Source organism: Symphodus melops (genome assembly GCF_947650265.1).
Source record: "Symphodus melops genome assembly, chromosome: 1".
NCBI classification, from domain to species: domain Eukaryota; kingdom Metazoa; phylum Chordata; class Actinopteri; order Labriformes; family Labridae; genus Symphodus; species Symphodus melops.
The window spans coordinates 3,617,948-3,634,929 of record NC_136691.1 but is presented as its reverse complement, the minus strand read 5'-3'; the positions used below and the strand labels follow the sequence as shown (position 1 = coordinate 3,634,929).

At 41.0% G+C, this 16,982-nt stretch overlaps 1 protein-coding gene and 1 long non-coding RNA gene across 2 annotated transcripts in view; one reads left to right on the top strand and one right to left on the bottom strand.

Moving 5' to 3' along the window:
- Positions 1 to 11,494, bottom strand: part of LOC306821032 — a 26,443-nt gene extending 14,949 nt beyond the window's left edge. Inside the window, exons 1-2 of the long non-coding RNA XR_013778743.1 lie at positions 11,439 to 11,494; positions 10,973 to 11,106 (exon numbers count right to left, since the gene is read on the bottom strand). This is a non-coding gene — a long non-coding RNA (uncharacterized lncRNA). The remainder of the gene's footprint in view (positions 1 to 10,972; positions 11,107 to 11,438) is intronic.
- Positions 9,033 to 16,982, top strand: unc93a (unc-93 homolog A). Its single transcript, XM_079359038.1, has 8 exons — positions 9,033 to 9,496; positions 10,528 to 10,709; positions 10,900 to 11,129; positions 13,604 to 13,729; positions 14,221 to 14,432; positions 14,711 to 14,846; positions 14,999 to 15,130; positions 16,155 to 16,982. Exons 1-8 carry the CDS (start codon positions 9,407 to 9,409, stop codon positions 16,442 to 16,444), a joined length of 1,398 nt encoding a protein of 465 aa, XP_079215164.1. The 5' UTR covers positions 9,033 to 9,406; the 3' UTR covers positions 16,445 to 16,982.

The following is a 16,982-nucleotide window of genomic DNA, read 5'->3' as shown; positions in this document are numbered from 1 at the left end:
TACATCATTCCACTAAATAAAGCAGTAGAGTGTTGGGCTCAGCATCTCTGTTCTTTATGCTGCTGGGAAAACAACAGTAGCAGCCCGAGGGATGATGCACCATGTCAGCAAACACATAACAATAGATCGTCTGGTCTCTCTTTCCCTCTCTCTCTCTCTCTCTCTCTCTCTCTCTCTCACATACACACACACACACACACACACACATATACACACACACAATGGATATTTATTGGAGTGACTCCCGGCTGTCACTGGTGTAAAACACTAAGCCTGTTTGCAGTATGCAGTCTGCTACAAACAAGATGCACACACACAAACACACCAAAACGCTGCCAGGGATAAAATAAACCAAAACATCTCTCTGAAGCAGAAGCCGACTCTCAGAGATATTTTTCTACATGTCACTGCAGTTCACCGTGCTCCTTCCCAACACTCAGTAAAGTTACAGAAAGTAGGAGGTTGTTATGATGGAGTCAGACTTAGAAGACACGACAACTTTTTCAGATTAACGAGCTGCACGGCCAATCGTGTTTGCTCGACCACTTCAGTTCACACGCACGTGATGGCTGCCTCCTTCCGTCTGTTTGGTGCGTTTGGCACGAAGATGTCGCAAGATGCAGTTTGCACACAATTGAGGGAAAGTGCAGAGGCAGAGGGGATGTGACAGGTTCACTGGAAACCGCAAACAGAAAGTATTTTAGACAAGCTGATAGACCAAGGGGCAAATACGTTTCATTATATTAGTCTACATCAAAACCACTGAATAGAAAGAAGTCCAGGAACTGGTTGAGGAGAAGGAGAATATGTGACCTTTAACACAAAATATTTGGGGGGAAAGGTGAGTGGAGTGTGCGTTTAATCTCAGCTCTCTGTGCCGACAGAATGAACGATGAAATTCATAGTGAAAATTGGAAATTGAGCATGGTGATGCAGAGGTTCTTTGTGTGTATCACTCATCTGCACTCATTGGAATCCACTTAAAGGGATACTTCACCCATTTACATGAAGCTGTGTATCATTAGAAACATGGTAGTAGTGTTGAATGGTCGTGAATCCAGCCCTCATTTTGCCCTGAGACGAGAAAAACATGTTTTTCTTTGCCTGGAAGTTGTCTTCATGTGATGCAAAAAGCGTTATATCCCTTTAAAGCACTGACGTTAGAGGACGACATCAGCACAGAGATAAAAGTTACCACTGATAAACACAAACTCCAAACTTCCACTTACGTCTGTGCTCATTTGTCACTCCAAAAATGAATAAAGATGCAATCAATCCAAGATGGGTTTTTTTTGTGTATTTTACAATTTGTGTTTTGGCTGCAGCGCTCGTAGTAACAGTATCTTGTTATTAAGACAACAAATTAGTAAATTCTTGACATAATCCTTTCACCTAATCCCTTTATGCTTTCACAGGCATAAAAACCTCACCAATAATAAAAGACACACTGAAGAGCATTAAAACAGAAAAAGGTGTTACTCCCACACACTGGAGATTATATATCCTGCTGAGACCTCTCTGTGCAGCAGCAGAAGAACAACATGAGCTCATCTCTGGTTGAGCTGCAGAAAATACCAAAACCACTAATGACGGCTAACTGCTGAGGTATCCACACATGTGACCGCGGCTGGCAGAGGCTGACACCTAAACTCAGAGCGAGAGGTTGAAGCTAAACGTGGAGACGCTCGCCAAAGACACATGCTGCTAAAAGAAAAGGACTGGAGGCTCTGCATGCTGTGGGCATGAAACCTTAAACTGCTGCTGATACTTTTTTAACTGGGTTTTTATTTCAGTTTCAACAACGTATGCAATATTCACATTCTTTTCCAGTTCTTTACATTTGTTCTTATTTGAGTGTCTTATTTTGTATTGACTTTATAATGTCTGTATTTGTATATTGAGCCATGGATTAGAACGCACCGTCATTAAGCTACGCTGGAATTGTAATTTACTCGAGCTGCTGCCAGTGTCTTGAATTGCTGCGTTAGCATGCTAATGGTAGCATACTTTGGTTAGCTCGTAGCTCCACGTCGCACATACACTGACACTGAATGACCGTGGTCTGAAGACACTTACGTGACAATAAATAAGCAGTGAGTATGTTCTTCTTCTTTTCTCTTGTCCTTGACTTAAACAGCTCACCAGGCCATCCCGTCAATGTGAGAACGGCTCCGACAACAACACAGCCAGCACGACTCACACTTCTCCCTCAGCGTAGACAGCTGTGACTCAGACAGACATTTACCCAGGATATGTTGGATTTCTGCTGGATTTCTGTGGGATATGTCTTTACGTCTAATGCTTCTGTTTGAATCTTAAAGAGCCTAAAATCCAGGGACAGGAGTTGCAAATTAATCACAACTAGAAACATGTGTGTATGCACGACATCTACTTTGTATTTCACATCTGACACAATGTTCACTGCAAGTCTCCTTGTTCTTAAACAACTTAAAAAAGATAGATAAAATCCAGACACCGTACCTCCAAACGTTCGTATACAGAGGCAGCACTGTGTGGAAGTTGTCCACCTTTTAACGCTCCATCTCCTGCACCAACTCAAGACGTGGCGCTCTACATCCCAAACATCCACTTCCCTTCAAAGCGCCATGATTCCCTCCACCGCTCGTCCCAAAACTTGTTGTGGCGTTCTGCTTCAGTGCTTCTCACTCACACGTATCCAATGTGCCAATCGATCACTTTGAGAGAGTATTTAATTAATCAAACATCAGACCAGTGGGGGGTAGACATGGCTGTAGCTAATCAATACTTCCTGTTCAGCAGGGGGCTCAAACAGCAGACAGAGTCACTTCATTAAAGTCTGTTGTTTTCATTCTGGAGAGTAAAATACTTTTTCTGACATCATCTTTAAACTGTACAGTGTCGCAGGCAGGAAGGAAGTCAGGGACGTCTGAGCCGTCTGTTCTTCTGCCGCCTTCCTTTTCCCTCCTTCACCTTTAACTGTAACCTCTGACCTTTGCCCTTTCCTCTCTTCATTCTTCTCCCTGAAAGGAATGCACTTCAAGAACTCGATAAGCCCGATGTGTACTGTAAACAAGCCGTGGAAACAAATGCTGGCAGGACTAAACACACTCTCTCTTATCTAGTGAATGTTTCACTGAGAGAGCTCAAACATCTTTTTTTTTTTTTTTCTTTTTCTTTTTCCTTCAAGTGAACCCCTTCGCTCTCTGACCGTACGCCCTGCCACCATGTAAGGGAACGCCGACGACCCTGTCTACTCTAGGACGTTGTCTCTAGAGGTAATATGACAGAGTGTCACTGCAAGAGTATAGGATGAAGGAGAGCCAAGCTTTACTCGATATGTGTCATTTGATAACCCTGCTCAAAATTAAAAAGAAAACCTGTCAATATGAAAAAGATGCCAGGAAATAATTCAAGTGCACAGATGCTTTTTATGCAGTACACACTACACAGAAAGATTCAAAGATCTTTGGTCTGTCGGCATCTTCAATCCAAAAGGCCCAGTATCAGCCTTGCATGCGTCAGAGTCAGTCGGTTCACACACAGGTCTGAGATTCCAGCGGGGATTTAGGGCGAGAGAGCCGCAGGATTGGGTGAGAAAAGAGAGCAAAGTGTGTGTGTGTGTGTGTGTGTGTGTGTGTGAGAGAGAGAGAGAGGGAGAAACAGGGCAAGTGCGTGTGAGAGACTTTTTTTCCCATGACTCCACAGCAGGCAGGGAGGCAGGTAGGGGTCTGGGATTAGAGAGTGTGACCTGGCTCAATCTGGAGTCCTGAATCTCTCCCTCAGAGGATTGGATGAAGCATTAGTCTCCCTTTACCAGAAAGCATCAAAAGACACAAAAAAAAAAGACCAAAGCTTTTCACTTATTCTGCAATTTCCGAACAAGGATTGAAGTCGTAATCGGCCAAGTTTTTATGAAACGCGTATTTTGTATGTTATGATAATACTTAACTATGAGCTAAAGCGTAATAAGAAGTCAACAAACCTAAAGTCCCCTTTTTGTTTGCCTTCAGCACTGTGGGTCTACAGTAGATCAAAGATCTGCTTCAGAGATGAGCAGTCCAACCTGTGGCTCCTTTGCCCACTTTTTCTCTTCCTGAATTCCAACATTAGTCACTGTCTCTGTACTAAAGGCAGCCAACAATAATTATTATTATTTCTTTTTTTTTTTCTTCTTTTTTTTTTTAAATTGCCCTTTAAATGTGGGAGCTTTCTTTGTGTGGATCTTCGAGGTCCTGAGGTGTATTGCAGTCCCACCTTGGCTTCATCTTTCAACACTTGATGTAGCTGCTTGTTTTGAACATATTCTGTATTATTGTCAGTGTGTACAAAAAAATAAAGCTCCTTCAGCACTTACACTCTACGTGTTGAAAAGGCGTGTTGTAGTAATAACTTAGAAACAGTTAATGATTGACGCTAACACATGTTGTTCTTCTGTTTTCGTGTGAGAGTCCTCCAGTTGCTCTCTCCTTCTCAGACAGACACACACACACACACACACACAAACAAAACACACACGGTATTATTAAAGTGCCCCGAGCCTTCATCTCATATCTGAAGCAGAGCAGACATACCTGTCTGTCTGCTGCTCTAATACCTGTAATTCTTCCACCTCAGGGTCTGACTCTGTGTGTGTGTGTGCGTGTGTGTGTGTGTGTGTGTGTGAGAAAAAGAGAGGGAGAGGAAGAGAGATGAATCCTCATTGGTCCATTTGTTTATCCAATAAATACGAAGGAGAACTTAAAATCAAACCGACCAATCAGACGCCTGCTCTCTCTGACTGCATTCAGCTCGCTCGCTGTCTTTGAACAACTTCCACTTTGGCCGTTTAACAGGAATGTCGAGCACTCACACACTCATCGTGTCTGTGACGTGTGTTTGCTGTGTTCTGATATTTCAGTGTTGAACTGTATTTACTTTGATTGCACTTGATGGGGAACTCCAGTGATTGTAGTTCGAGCTGCACATCGACATCCTGAGGACATCTGCCTGTGTTTACAAACCTAAGAGTAATATTTCAGTCACGAGGCGTCACTGCAACGCATACTGTATGACACACCTGTATTACTGCACATCTTCAAAAGTGGGCGGAGCCAGACGTCTGAGATGGAGCGAGTGGGGGGACGACATTCTGGAAAGGTTCCAGAGGTTTGACTCAAACTCGGGTCGGCCACTTGGAGGACGACAGCCTCCGTACAAGGGTGCGCGCAGTAACCACTGGCGCCACATAACCGCCGTCTTTCATTGGCTCCTGGCAGATTTAAAGACTGATTAGTAGACCTTAGCGATGACTTTAAACTCTAACCTCACTTCTGTCTCAGATCTGTTGTTCCTCTTCTTTTTTTTGTCTAATTGAAGAAATAATTTTGTTTACATTTTTTTCCCATTTACTTTGAGTCCTTTTGGGAACGCTGGCAGGAATCCCATGTTTATGTTTTGCATGCGACTGTGTGCAACATCTGGGTTTAATTAACTTGACTGACAGACAGCGGCAGATGTGTGTTCGCCTGCTTTTTGCAGCACAAAGTCAGTTGTCAGGAAATCTAAGATTTGAGATTTTGAACGGCTCAGATTCACGCATATTTGTTGGTTTTTTGGATGCACGATCTTTGCACGTGACCTCATACTTTTGTGTATCTGTTTTTTTCTTTGGTGTTTTGCATCACTGTATATTTCTAAAATCTTTTTCTACCTAGCTTGGTTCTGAGAGAAACGTTTCTTTCCATCTTTCTGTATGTCCAGTACCTTGACTTTGACTTATATAGCAACTTCTTCAGTTGTCATCCATCATTTGTTTGGAAAAAATGCAAACCGGATTGAACAATGCAAACATAAACTCATCTTTGAATGCAGAGTGACTGTTTGTGCAGGACGGGTCTGAAGGTTAAGTTTCCATCTTCACATATTAAACGCTTCTGTAGTCGGTCCCTGTGTTGAGGTTTGGGCTGTTTTAACTTTTAGTCTGAAAGTTAAGGAGAGGTCTTGCAGGATGAGGTTAGAAGATCTGTCAACACTTAAAGGACATTATAAATGAATTTACATCCCATTATAGTGTAGCCTTGTACTTTTGGGCTTCATTTTACTAATTTATATGATTCACATTTGGCAGAGGGAGGAGAAGGTAAAAGAAGCCTTGTAATGATTTCTAAATGGTTTCAAGATAAAGTCCTCCCGACTTAAACCGCCATAAAGAAACAATGAGGACAAAGAGAGCGCTTTCACGACCAGATTATGCGTAGGTTGAAGGTTGAACACAATCCAGATCATGTGCACCAAACTTTAATGTGCGGACTCTGGCTCCCCCTGTTGGTCAAAGTAATAACTCAATAAAGAATAGGCGGCCTGATGGATGAATGGGGGATCAGGAGCAAACCTTCAGTAAGACAATATAAGATATTCTACTCTTCCGGGTGTCTAAAATTATCCTACTAGATGAACATACTGCAGATTAAAGAGTTTTTAGCAGGTTATGAATTTTAGACTTGTGCCTGATCCCCAAAGTGAATGAGGCCAAAATCTGCAAGATTTAGTTTTTTGTACACAGCATCATGTATGCCTGAGACTGCTGCATCAGGGTGGACTCTCCGTCTAGTAAATACCACTTCAGGCATCTATTATTATTATTATTATTATTAATAATAATAACATCTGTTCTACATCTCTCACATTTATAGTGAGAGATTGCATAGTTGACTATATTTGAGCTACTGTAAAACCACTTTGCTGAATAATTCTTGGCTATGGATAACATTTTTGAATTCTACACATATTAGACTGCAAGCAAACTCAACATCAAGCATTTTTACTGGATCAATTTGGAGAAATTCAAGTTCAAAAGTCACCCATTTATAGTGAGAGATTGCATAGTTGACTATATTTGAGCTACTGTAAAACCACTGTGCTGAATAATTCTTGGCTACACACAAAGATGTAGCACAATCATGTCGTAATAGACAGAAAATCAATGAATACAATTATCTACCCACACCCTCAAACCATGCACAAGCAGTAAATAAAAGATAATCATGTCACCGCTGCATTAGTCAGCGGTGACATGATTATCAGGGATGCTCTTATAGCGACTGCACGATGCTGATTAAACAGAGAATCTGATTTACAAACAAATCTTTGTGCCAACCGTCACTTAAGATCGTGATCGATATCAGATTGTGGATACGAGCGGCTGACACGAGTTTCCTCTGAACTTTTCATGAGGTCAGAAAAACAAACAAACTGTGTTTTGTTTGTTTGTCTTTGGTTGTTAAACTCAGGATGATGTAATCTACATGTATTTGAAATTAGAATGGGACGCGTCACATTGAGCGTCAACAGCAGGGTGGGGACGTCAATAAAATAATAAATCTGATAAAACCACGGCCCAACTCTGGAGTCACACTCAAGTTTCTGTCAACAAGTATAAACTCATGTCAGATAACATTTAACACCTTTATTGTTATATTTACCTTCAAGTCATCAACTTGATGGTATAGCTAATCCAGATACACAATCGCTATAATATCCAATGTTAACAGATCCAAAGACAGGAGAAGCACATGATTGTCTTAGCCACAATCACTTTATGCTTACGGTGATTTATGACCATGATTGACAGCCAAGCAGTCATATCGATCAGTCATCTTTGATTACTCACTGCCTAGCTATTTTATAGCTCTTAAAAACACACACACACACACACACACACACACACACACATGGTATTTTACTGTTACATACTCCTCATAACACAATTTGACTGTCCTAGACTTGTCTGGTCTGAATGCCTCCATTGTCTACTTCGAAAGGTCAGGTACAGAAAAATGTGTCCCGAAATTTTAAACCGCTCTGATTGGTCAAAAACAGATTTTTTTTTCTGTACCTCATGACTCAACTAATTGATGACGTCCTCAGTTGTAAAATGAAGTTCCAAGGAAAGTCCAAATTCCACTTTCAACTATTTTGATCTGATGCTTTTAGTGACAGCACAGCCTGCAGTAGCAGGAAAATAAAAATACTGATTCAAACTTTCCTGAAGGAAACAAATGACGCTCCGATCTCTTTCGACTTCGTAAGTCTTACACCATCAAATCAAACACTTTCATTTGAAGTTTATTGATACCCTTACTTTTAATTTAGTCAGCTTTGGTACATAAGGACTATTTTCTTCTTCTTCTTTTGTGTGTGTGGAGTACCCTATGGTTCCCTATAGGTCCTATTGTATTTCCAACAGCCCCTCTAAAACAGGGGTTTGTGTAAATCCCATGATCTTCAGAAACTTTGTCCAGGTACGACAGCGGGATAGAAGTTGGCCTAGTGGTTAAGTTGCGCCCAATGTATGAAGGCTTTGGTCCTTCAAGTGGGCGACCTGGGCTCAAGTCCGGCCTTTATTTCTTTCCCCACATGTAATTCCCCTTTTTGCTCTCCCTGATGTCTTTACTCTATCCAACATCTGATCCATCAAATACAGGCAAAATACAGTCCAGGGTAAATGGACAAATTCAATAATCACGAGATAAAGTTCTCATAGTAAACAATTTAATCTAATTTTTGCAGGTAGCTGATCTTATCATAACCTTATTAATAATCAATAATAGGTTAATTAGCTGTAGATGAATATTTCATTTGAAGGAACTGATCTCAACATGTTCTCATTCAGGTTCAAACACACTCTTTATCTTTTCACGGCAGCGAAGCCTCAAAAACAGCGAGTAAGGCCCGTTTCGCCATGATCTGACAGGAAAAAAATAAGTATTTCCCATCTACTCTACCATGTGTTGAACGCCACCACAGCAAAGAGCATGTCTGAGTTTGATTAAAGGTTATTAAAGGCCCGAATGTTTCCTTTAAAGTACAGCAGAGACAGCCGGCTGCAGAATCACTTTGTTTTTGTTATATGAGTGTTTATAATGTTGATCCTGCTCCCGTCATAAGGAACAAGATCGGCTGTAATGTGCAGTAAACCTTTGCTGTGTGGGTGTGACTGTAAGTTAAACGTATACTTCTAAAAACTGTCAACTACTGTCCAGCCTAGACTTTAAACATACGACTATAAAACTGTGATTAAAAAAAAAACACTAGAAATGTTTAAAATATGTCTAAAAACCTAGAAGGAAGAAGGGATTCATGGTCCAAACATCTTTAATGATTTAAAGGAAGTCGTTTAACTTGATAGGTTCAGACAATTCTGACTTATGGGAGGCTGTTTGGAAGTCTGATTATAAGAGATCCTCTGAGTAACGATCTGCAAAAAACCATGTGTGTGTCACCGGGCTGGACTTTGTTCTCGGCAGCGAACAACTTTATCACACACACGAGAGATAACTTCAGTTGACTTGAACAGCTGCTGTATGAAGACATAAACTACATATAACTCTATATTAAGGTCTTTCTGTCTTTCTTCTTCTTTTTTTTTCTCCTTCGTGTGGCAGCCATGATCAGCCGCAACTTCAAGAACATACTGGTGGTGTCTGTCGGGTTTCTGTCTCTGTTTACAGCGTATGGAGGCCTGCAGAGCTTACAGGTAGGTTTAAGAGTTAAATCCACGACATACAGTCGTTCCTAAGAGACACTTTGAACCAAATACTTATTTAAATGTGCACCATTCAGTTTTGGTAGAGAAACGTTAAAGTCAGGGGAGTGTACAGATTCTGTGCTATATGTTCACAAATTGTCATTAGAGGAAAATTTGCTCCCTGGAAAAACTGTTTGGATATAAAATGCTACAAAAGAAGTTACAGTGGTGGGTCCACATCAGTGACTCCTGGAAGCTTTTTTAGCTCCCAACAGCCTTTAAATATTCCTTTTTTTTTCTTTGAATAAGGTTTGTGTTTTCAGTTCAAAAAGTATAACAGATAATTATCTCTCTTCACCACCAAATCTACATAGTGCAGCTTTAATGTTAAACTATAACGTCTAAAATATGAGGAATAAAGTGAATGTACTCCTTTTTAAATTCATGGAGCGACAGTAAATTCAGGTTACATTTTCAGGAGTTTTGTGTAGTTTCAGTATTTTTTCGTCTTCCATGAATTTTAATCGAAAGTAAATGAAATGTTTCAGAAATAAAAACTATTTCTCCGAGCGTGAAATAAACAATGATTGTTGTTAGAAGTTCCCTACAGGTTGATGTTGGATTTTTAAAATAGTGTCCGGATCAACCTCTTTTTTCTTTTTTTTGTTGAGATGTTAAAGGTGATAAAAAAATGTTTTGCCTGCAGGGAAAACAAGTTTCACTCACGTTTCCTGAAATAAGACATTAAATCTAATTTTAAGAAACTTAGTGAAGATTTGTGGCTTATTAACCTGAGAAAAATGACAATTAGAAAACTGACAAAATACACTTTGCTTAGATTTGAGTTTTTTGCAGAGAAAATCAAACTTCACGTTTCAGGGAAACTTAAAATGCAGCCATTTAATGTCTGAAAATCTTGAGGGTTTTTTGCCTTTGTCTTTCGTCCAAGAGAGTAAGGTGATCAAAATTCTTCAAAGAAGTCTTTAAGGATAAAATAGTAATAGTCCTTCGTGTGTGTGTGTGTGTGTGTGTGCGTGCAGAGCAGCCTGAATGCGGCGCAGGGGATGGGCGTGGCGTCTCTGAGCGTCATCTACGCCTCCATCATCATCTCCTCCATGTTCCTGCCGCCCATCATGATCAAAAACCTCGGCTGTAAATGGACCATCGTGGTGGGCATGGCGTGCTACGTCTCCTACTCTGTCGGGAACATCCTACCTGGCTGGTAATCGATTAACCCTTTTCCCGTCATCAGGCATATAGAGGCTGATTGGTTTGTGACGTTTCCACAGGGTCGGGTGCCCCCTTTTATTTTGAGCCTCTGACCACCTTTATATCTGTGCATGTCTCTGCTCTTTCTATATTTGTGTTTAACCTTAACATCCAAAGTTTAAATGATTGGCCGTCCTGTCTAGGTACACCCTGATCCCCACCTCAGTGATCCTGGGTTTGGGCGGCTCTCCACTGTGGTCGGCTAAATGCGCCTACCTCACCATCTCAGGGAACTTGCAGGCCGCTAAAGACGGCAAGAAGGGCTCGGACGTCATCAACCAATACTTTGGCATCTTCTTCTTCATCTTCCAGTCCTCGGCCGTGTGGGGAAACCTCATGTCATCGCTCATCTTCGGACAGGACAGCAGTATAGGTAGGGGGACGCCAATGAAAAAAGACACAATGAAGACCTGTGAGCGACGTGCGTCTGTACTGAGTATGAACATTATCTAGAGTCAATGCATGTCTTAATGCATTGAGACTTTCTAACCCAGTAAACAAAGGTTTGTTAAACAGGCTCTACATTAATGAACTTCTATTCTAAATATATACTTCGACACAGGGGTGTGTCCAGACAAGTGTGTGTGCTACGTTCAAGTGTTGAAAAACACGGCGGCAGACCAAAATGCAGCAAGACGAAAAGATCTATTTAAACGAAAGACAAAATAACCAAAAAACTTACTCGAACTAAATCCAGCAAATCGAAAAGAAGAAAACAGGAAGCACACAAGGTAACACGGGAACATGAAAAAAAAAAACTACAGACGACCAGAGACGCACAACGAACTGACACAGAGGGTAAGAAACTAAATGGACACAGGTGAGACTAATCAGAGTAATCAAGACAGGAGGGAAACACAGAGAGGCAGGAAACAAGACAACACTGGGAACTTCAAAGTAAAACATGGAACGCTGAAGAAACACAAGGAGAGGACATTACACAAGAAAACAGGAAATACTAAATGAAGAAAACGGGTAAAATTAGGGAATAATAAAACATAACTCAAAACTCTGAAATAAATAAAAACATAAAACTAAACTATGACACTGTGCTTAGCTGGTTTAAAGAGTTTGTTCTTGATCATCCTTCAAAGTAAAATAAGATAAGATAAGATAAGATAAGATGTAACTTTATTGATCCCCAATGGGGAAATTCACTCGTTGCTACAGAATAAAAAAAAAGTCAAAAACCGAATAAAATAGTAACATAAATGCAATTTCAAAGTAGGAGGGGATCAATACAGAGGACTATAATGGGATGAACTCAACAGGACAATGTAAGAATGTGGACGTTTTATTAAAATGTTTATATTTAAAATAATTTAAATAAGTGTTTACTAAAGCTAAATATGAGTACTGAAATATTTCCTGCACTTATCAAAACCAGAGACAGTTTGTAACAGGACGTGTCTTGTCTTGGCGGCTACCATGACAGACCTTCGGGACCCTTTTGGGGCAGCAGATGTGATTTGAATCGATGTGCTCGTGTTTCGGTACTTCTTGAGAATTAAGTCAAAGGGATTACTATAAAACCCAAGTGAGCGTTGAAGTCCCTGAGTGTGCAACACGTTTAATTATTTATTGTCTCAACGAGAAGAGGTACAGTATGTCCAAAGTCTTATTTTAAACACCAGTATGTACCATGTTTAAACACAACACAAGTTCCTCCTTTGACAGGGCAAGAGCGAACAAAGTCTAACCGGTTTATTTTTATGGGTTTTCGTTTCGAGGCGAAGACGGCAGGGTGTGTGAGCCGGGGATGAAGTTTACTGTCATCATTTTATTGCTGTTAATGCTCTTCAGCTTATCAGTTCAGACGATGACACAAACTTGTAAACGTGCATTTCTTGAAAGAACTACATGACAAAGCTTTTTCATGTTTTTGTTTCCTTGACTCTGTTGGCACAGAGATTATTGTAGGATTTCATGTTTATGTTTTATCAGCAACATTTACACAATTTAATTACACAGGATACACTGAATTAGCTTCTGATGAGATTTGTTGTTTGGGAATGTTATATCCAGTAAAATATTCTCACAAGCCAATCTTTATTAAACAATCAAATAAATAAAAAATAAAAAAAGTTTTGGGCATTTAGGTCCAAAGCCTTCATCAAGAAGTCTAAACCTCTAAATTCCACCGCTCCGATAATGATGAAGGAGGCAGAAACACACAAAAGTGGATTTTTAAAGATTCGTTTTCCTGACTGCATGTCGATCCAGAGAGAAACTCAAACATGCACGTTTTAGTCCACAAAGTGTATTTTTTTAACAACTCATTATTTGTACGTGTGTCCTGAGGTAGCTTTCATCATGATGTGATGGGCCTACAGGCATAAATGTACGGATTTTAGAATCATTGTAGACGAGGGACATAACGATTCACACGATTTATTTGACAAAATAAAAACAAAGAAAAATGATAGAAACAGATTCCTTCAATTTCCCCCCCCTGAAAACACCAACACACCTCGGAAAATCTCTGGCTCTCTTGCAACTCGCGTATATGTTACGGTTTGGTCTCTGTGGTTGCCATGGTAACATGGTACAGCGCTCACGATATTATTGCGATTCCTTTTTCAGAGTACCGATGTGAACCTTTGCACCTTTTTGAATAGACTTTTCACTGCCTCATGATTACTATTTCCATCCCTGGTTGTAGACATCAGTTTAGTGGGACATTTTGTCTTGAAAGTGAAATAAATAAATACAATTTTAATCAGGAAGTCTGGTGACCCAAAGACGGCAACCATCTCTGGCTTCATTTACGTCGCAGTGCTGTGGCTGGAGAGTCTGATCGTGTAACTCTGACTCAGTGAAATCTTTTTTTGTATTTCGTCCTGACAGCTGACATCCCCGAGGACCAGCTGCAAACCTGCGGAGCTGCAGACTGCGGCCTCGACCTCTCCACAAACTCCACCACAACCAGACCTGCTCAGAAGCTGGTGTGGACGCTCCTCGGATGCTACATCGGTATGAACACAGTTCAGCTTCAGCTTCACAACAGAGACCGACAGATCGAACCATTCATGTACTCTTTAAGAGAAACAGGAGGTTTCATAAAGAGACAGCGGCTGAAATGAACCGAATCAGGCAGAAGCTGAAATTAGGGATTTTGCCGACGCCACTGTTAGATAACTAAGGAGGTTTTTGAGCTACACATCTCAAAACGCTACTCAATTAGTGTCCCAGACTGACTCATGACAATCGATGGTTAAAGTGAGTATAATAGTCATCCTTTTAAAGGGACGTTTACAGACGCTGCGGTGTTTTATTCGATCCTCTTTACTCCGTTGTAAAGTTGCAAGAAAACTTAATAAACATGCAGCATAACCAGAAAACTGAGTAAAACTAGAACTGGTAAACTAAACCTGTTTCCCCCCCTCATATCTTGGTATCTCTATATACCAACCACATGATACTTTAAACTATTCCTAACCCTCAGTGTTGTGTTTCCTTGTTAGGCGTCGGTGTGCTGGCCATCCTGATAGTCGCAGTGTTTCTGGACAACATCGACCAGGAGCAGACCAGTGAGTTTCGGGTGAATAGGGAGCCTTTCTGTCAAACGTTTCTGGCCACGTTCAGACTGCTGAAGGACTGGAGGCTGGTCACCCTCATCCCGCTCACCATGTACAGCGGCTTCGAGCAGAGCTTCCTCTCTGGGGAGTACACCAAGGTGCATTGTGGCATTTTATCTTGGGTTAAACTTCCTCTTATGATAATAAATACTAAATAGTTAACGGTGTGGTCAGATTTAGCAGGGCCCTCCTTACAAACAATTTCACAATTACAAAGTTTTAAGAGGTTGAAACTCTGCATGTTCTCATTCCTCGTCTGAACAATGTCGCCTACGTTACCATAAAAATGGACAATTAGGAAGTCGATTTATTTTTCTAGTCAGACATGAGATGTGTCATGTGTATATTTCCTAAATGCATGCTGTCTCTCTTGCAGAACTACGCCACATGTGCGCTGGGGATCCACTACGTTGGCTTTGTCATGATGTGTTTCGGAGCGACGAATTCTGTTTGCTCGTTTCTCTTCGGGAGACTCGCTCGCTACACGGGGAGAGGCACACTGTTCGCACTGGGTAAAAACCTTCGTTGAATTCAAATGAAGAAAAAAAAATCGTACAGATAAAGGATCATTCTTTATTCAATTTTGAGAGTTACCTCAAAAGCATCACGAAAGAGAATTCTGACTGAGTGATGTTTGATTGTATTTTCTTTTGTCCACTTTCAGCTGCGGCTTCCAACTTCTGCTGTATCATCAGTCTCTTATACTGGAGGCCTCATCCTGACCAGCTCCCTGTGTTTTTTGTGTTTCCTGCTCTGTGGGGAATGGCGGACGCTATCTGGCAGACGCAAACCAATGGTAAGAAATTCAAACAGCAACAAAACTTGTTACAAAACTTGCATAAAAATAGCTGAACAGAGAAAAGAAGCAGATTGGAAAACAATCTTCCATACTGACATCCCAGCTTCAATCGTAGGTTGACGCCTGTTCAGTGTGGCCAAGTTGGCGACTTTCTCTCTAAATCTGGCAACTTTACAAATCATTTTATTGAGAGAAGTGATTGCCTACTTCAGTGGCATAAACACAAAACAAACAAAACAAAACAAGAGTAAACAGAAAAAAGTACTAAACATATTCAGTGTCTTTTTGTCTCTCCTACGAACTTCTTCATCTCTCCGAGAGTGTCCACTACAATAACATGCAAATTGTCATTTATGCAAATTAGGCAATGCCGTCATTTAGCGACTTCTTGAACAGCCAATAGCTGCTTTCCTCATTGAGAAGTTGGCAACACTGCACCAGTTTAAAAACTCATCCATCTCTATAAAGTCACGACAGTCAATCAGCGTTTGGATTTCCCAACTTCCTGGAACGCATCAGAAATGATCATCTGACCTCCGTTCAAAAACAAAGATTTTAGAAGTTGTTTATTTGTCCTCTTAAGGACAGACATGACAAAGCTTGACTTTTTACATCTCTGCACCATGATGTTTTTGTTACAAGTTTATCTATACACTGCAGCACATTTCAGCAAAACCAAAGACCCACAAGTTACCAACGAGACAATCAGTGAAGCCTCTGTGTTACTATTTACAGTCAAACTGTGACTCACCAGAAACAGACGAACAGGCAATTCTCGGACGAATGTAATGAACCAAGAAATGACACCACATTTATATCGCAGACATATTTCACAAGTTCTCTGTTGGACTGTAAGCAATGTGTCGCAGGGCCAAAGAGGTCTTGACTAAGTCCGCACTGTAGTGCCTAAAACGTTCCCAGAGGCAAACATAAATGTAGACGATTGCTGACGATAGTCGTAGCTGCATTTTATAAATTGCAAGATTCAATCTGCCATTTTTTTTCTTTCTCTGTCCTGCAGCTCTTTACGGAATCCTGTTTCCTCGGCATAAAGAGGCAGCCTTCGCCAACTACAGAATGTGGGAGTCGCTTGGTTTCGTTATCGCCTTCGCCTACAGCACCTTCATATGTCTGGAGTATAAACTCTACATCCTCCTGGGTGTGCTGGTTCTGACCGTCATCACTTACCCCATAGTGGAGTACAACGAACACAAGAGCCCCACGCCACCCATCGAGAAGGGAACCTACACGAGTCACAAGGACGTCACCAAAAAAGACGAGAGCACAGTCATCTGCCAGACACCAATGTAGAGACTGAAAATCAGCAGTTAATTTTTTTTTTTTACTTCCTTGTATGTGTGCCGAAATGTTCAAATTGCATAAAAATACTGAACTGTTCTTTAGGGCGCACTCGCACAAGGCAATATTAAACACTTAAGTCCAGAGGGTTTAACTAGTGCGAGTGCTCTGGGATTGGGAGAAGTTAGAATAGTTGTCTTTGGCCCCTCCTAGACTACCTGTCCTAAACCGAACCAGCAGTCTGACTTGCAACACATCCCCACTGCTTAAGGAATGGATTCTGGTATGTACATTCTTGTACTGTCACGCTACTTCGCTGGTGACGTCATGACGTTGAAAGGTAAAGCGTGCACTTCCACTCGCTATAGACTGGCGTAGTAATGACGTATTTTTGTAGGCCAACCCGAAAAAATGGCGCCGGTGGTTCCTTCGAAAATCCGCCTATGGGATTTTTGCATTGGATTTTGGATCATTGCAGAAAATAAGCTCTGTGTCAAACACACGTTTCTGATGCGTCGCTGTTTTGTTCAGCGGGATAATCTTTACAGAT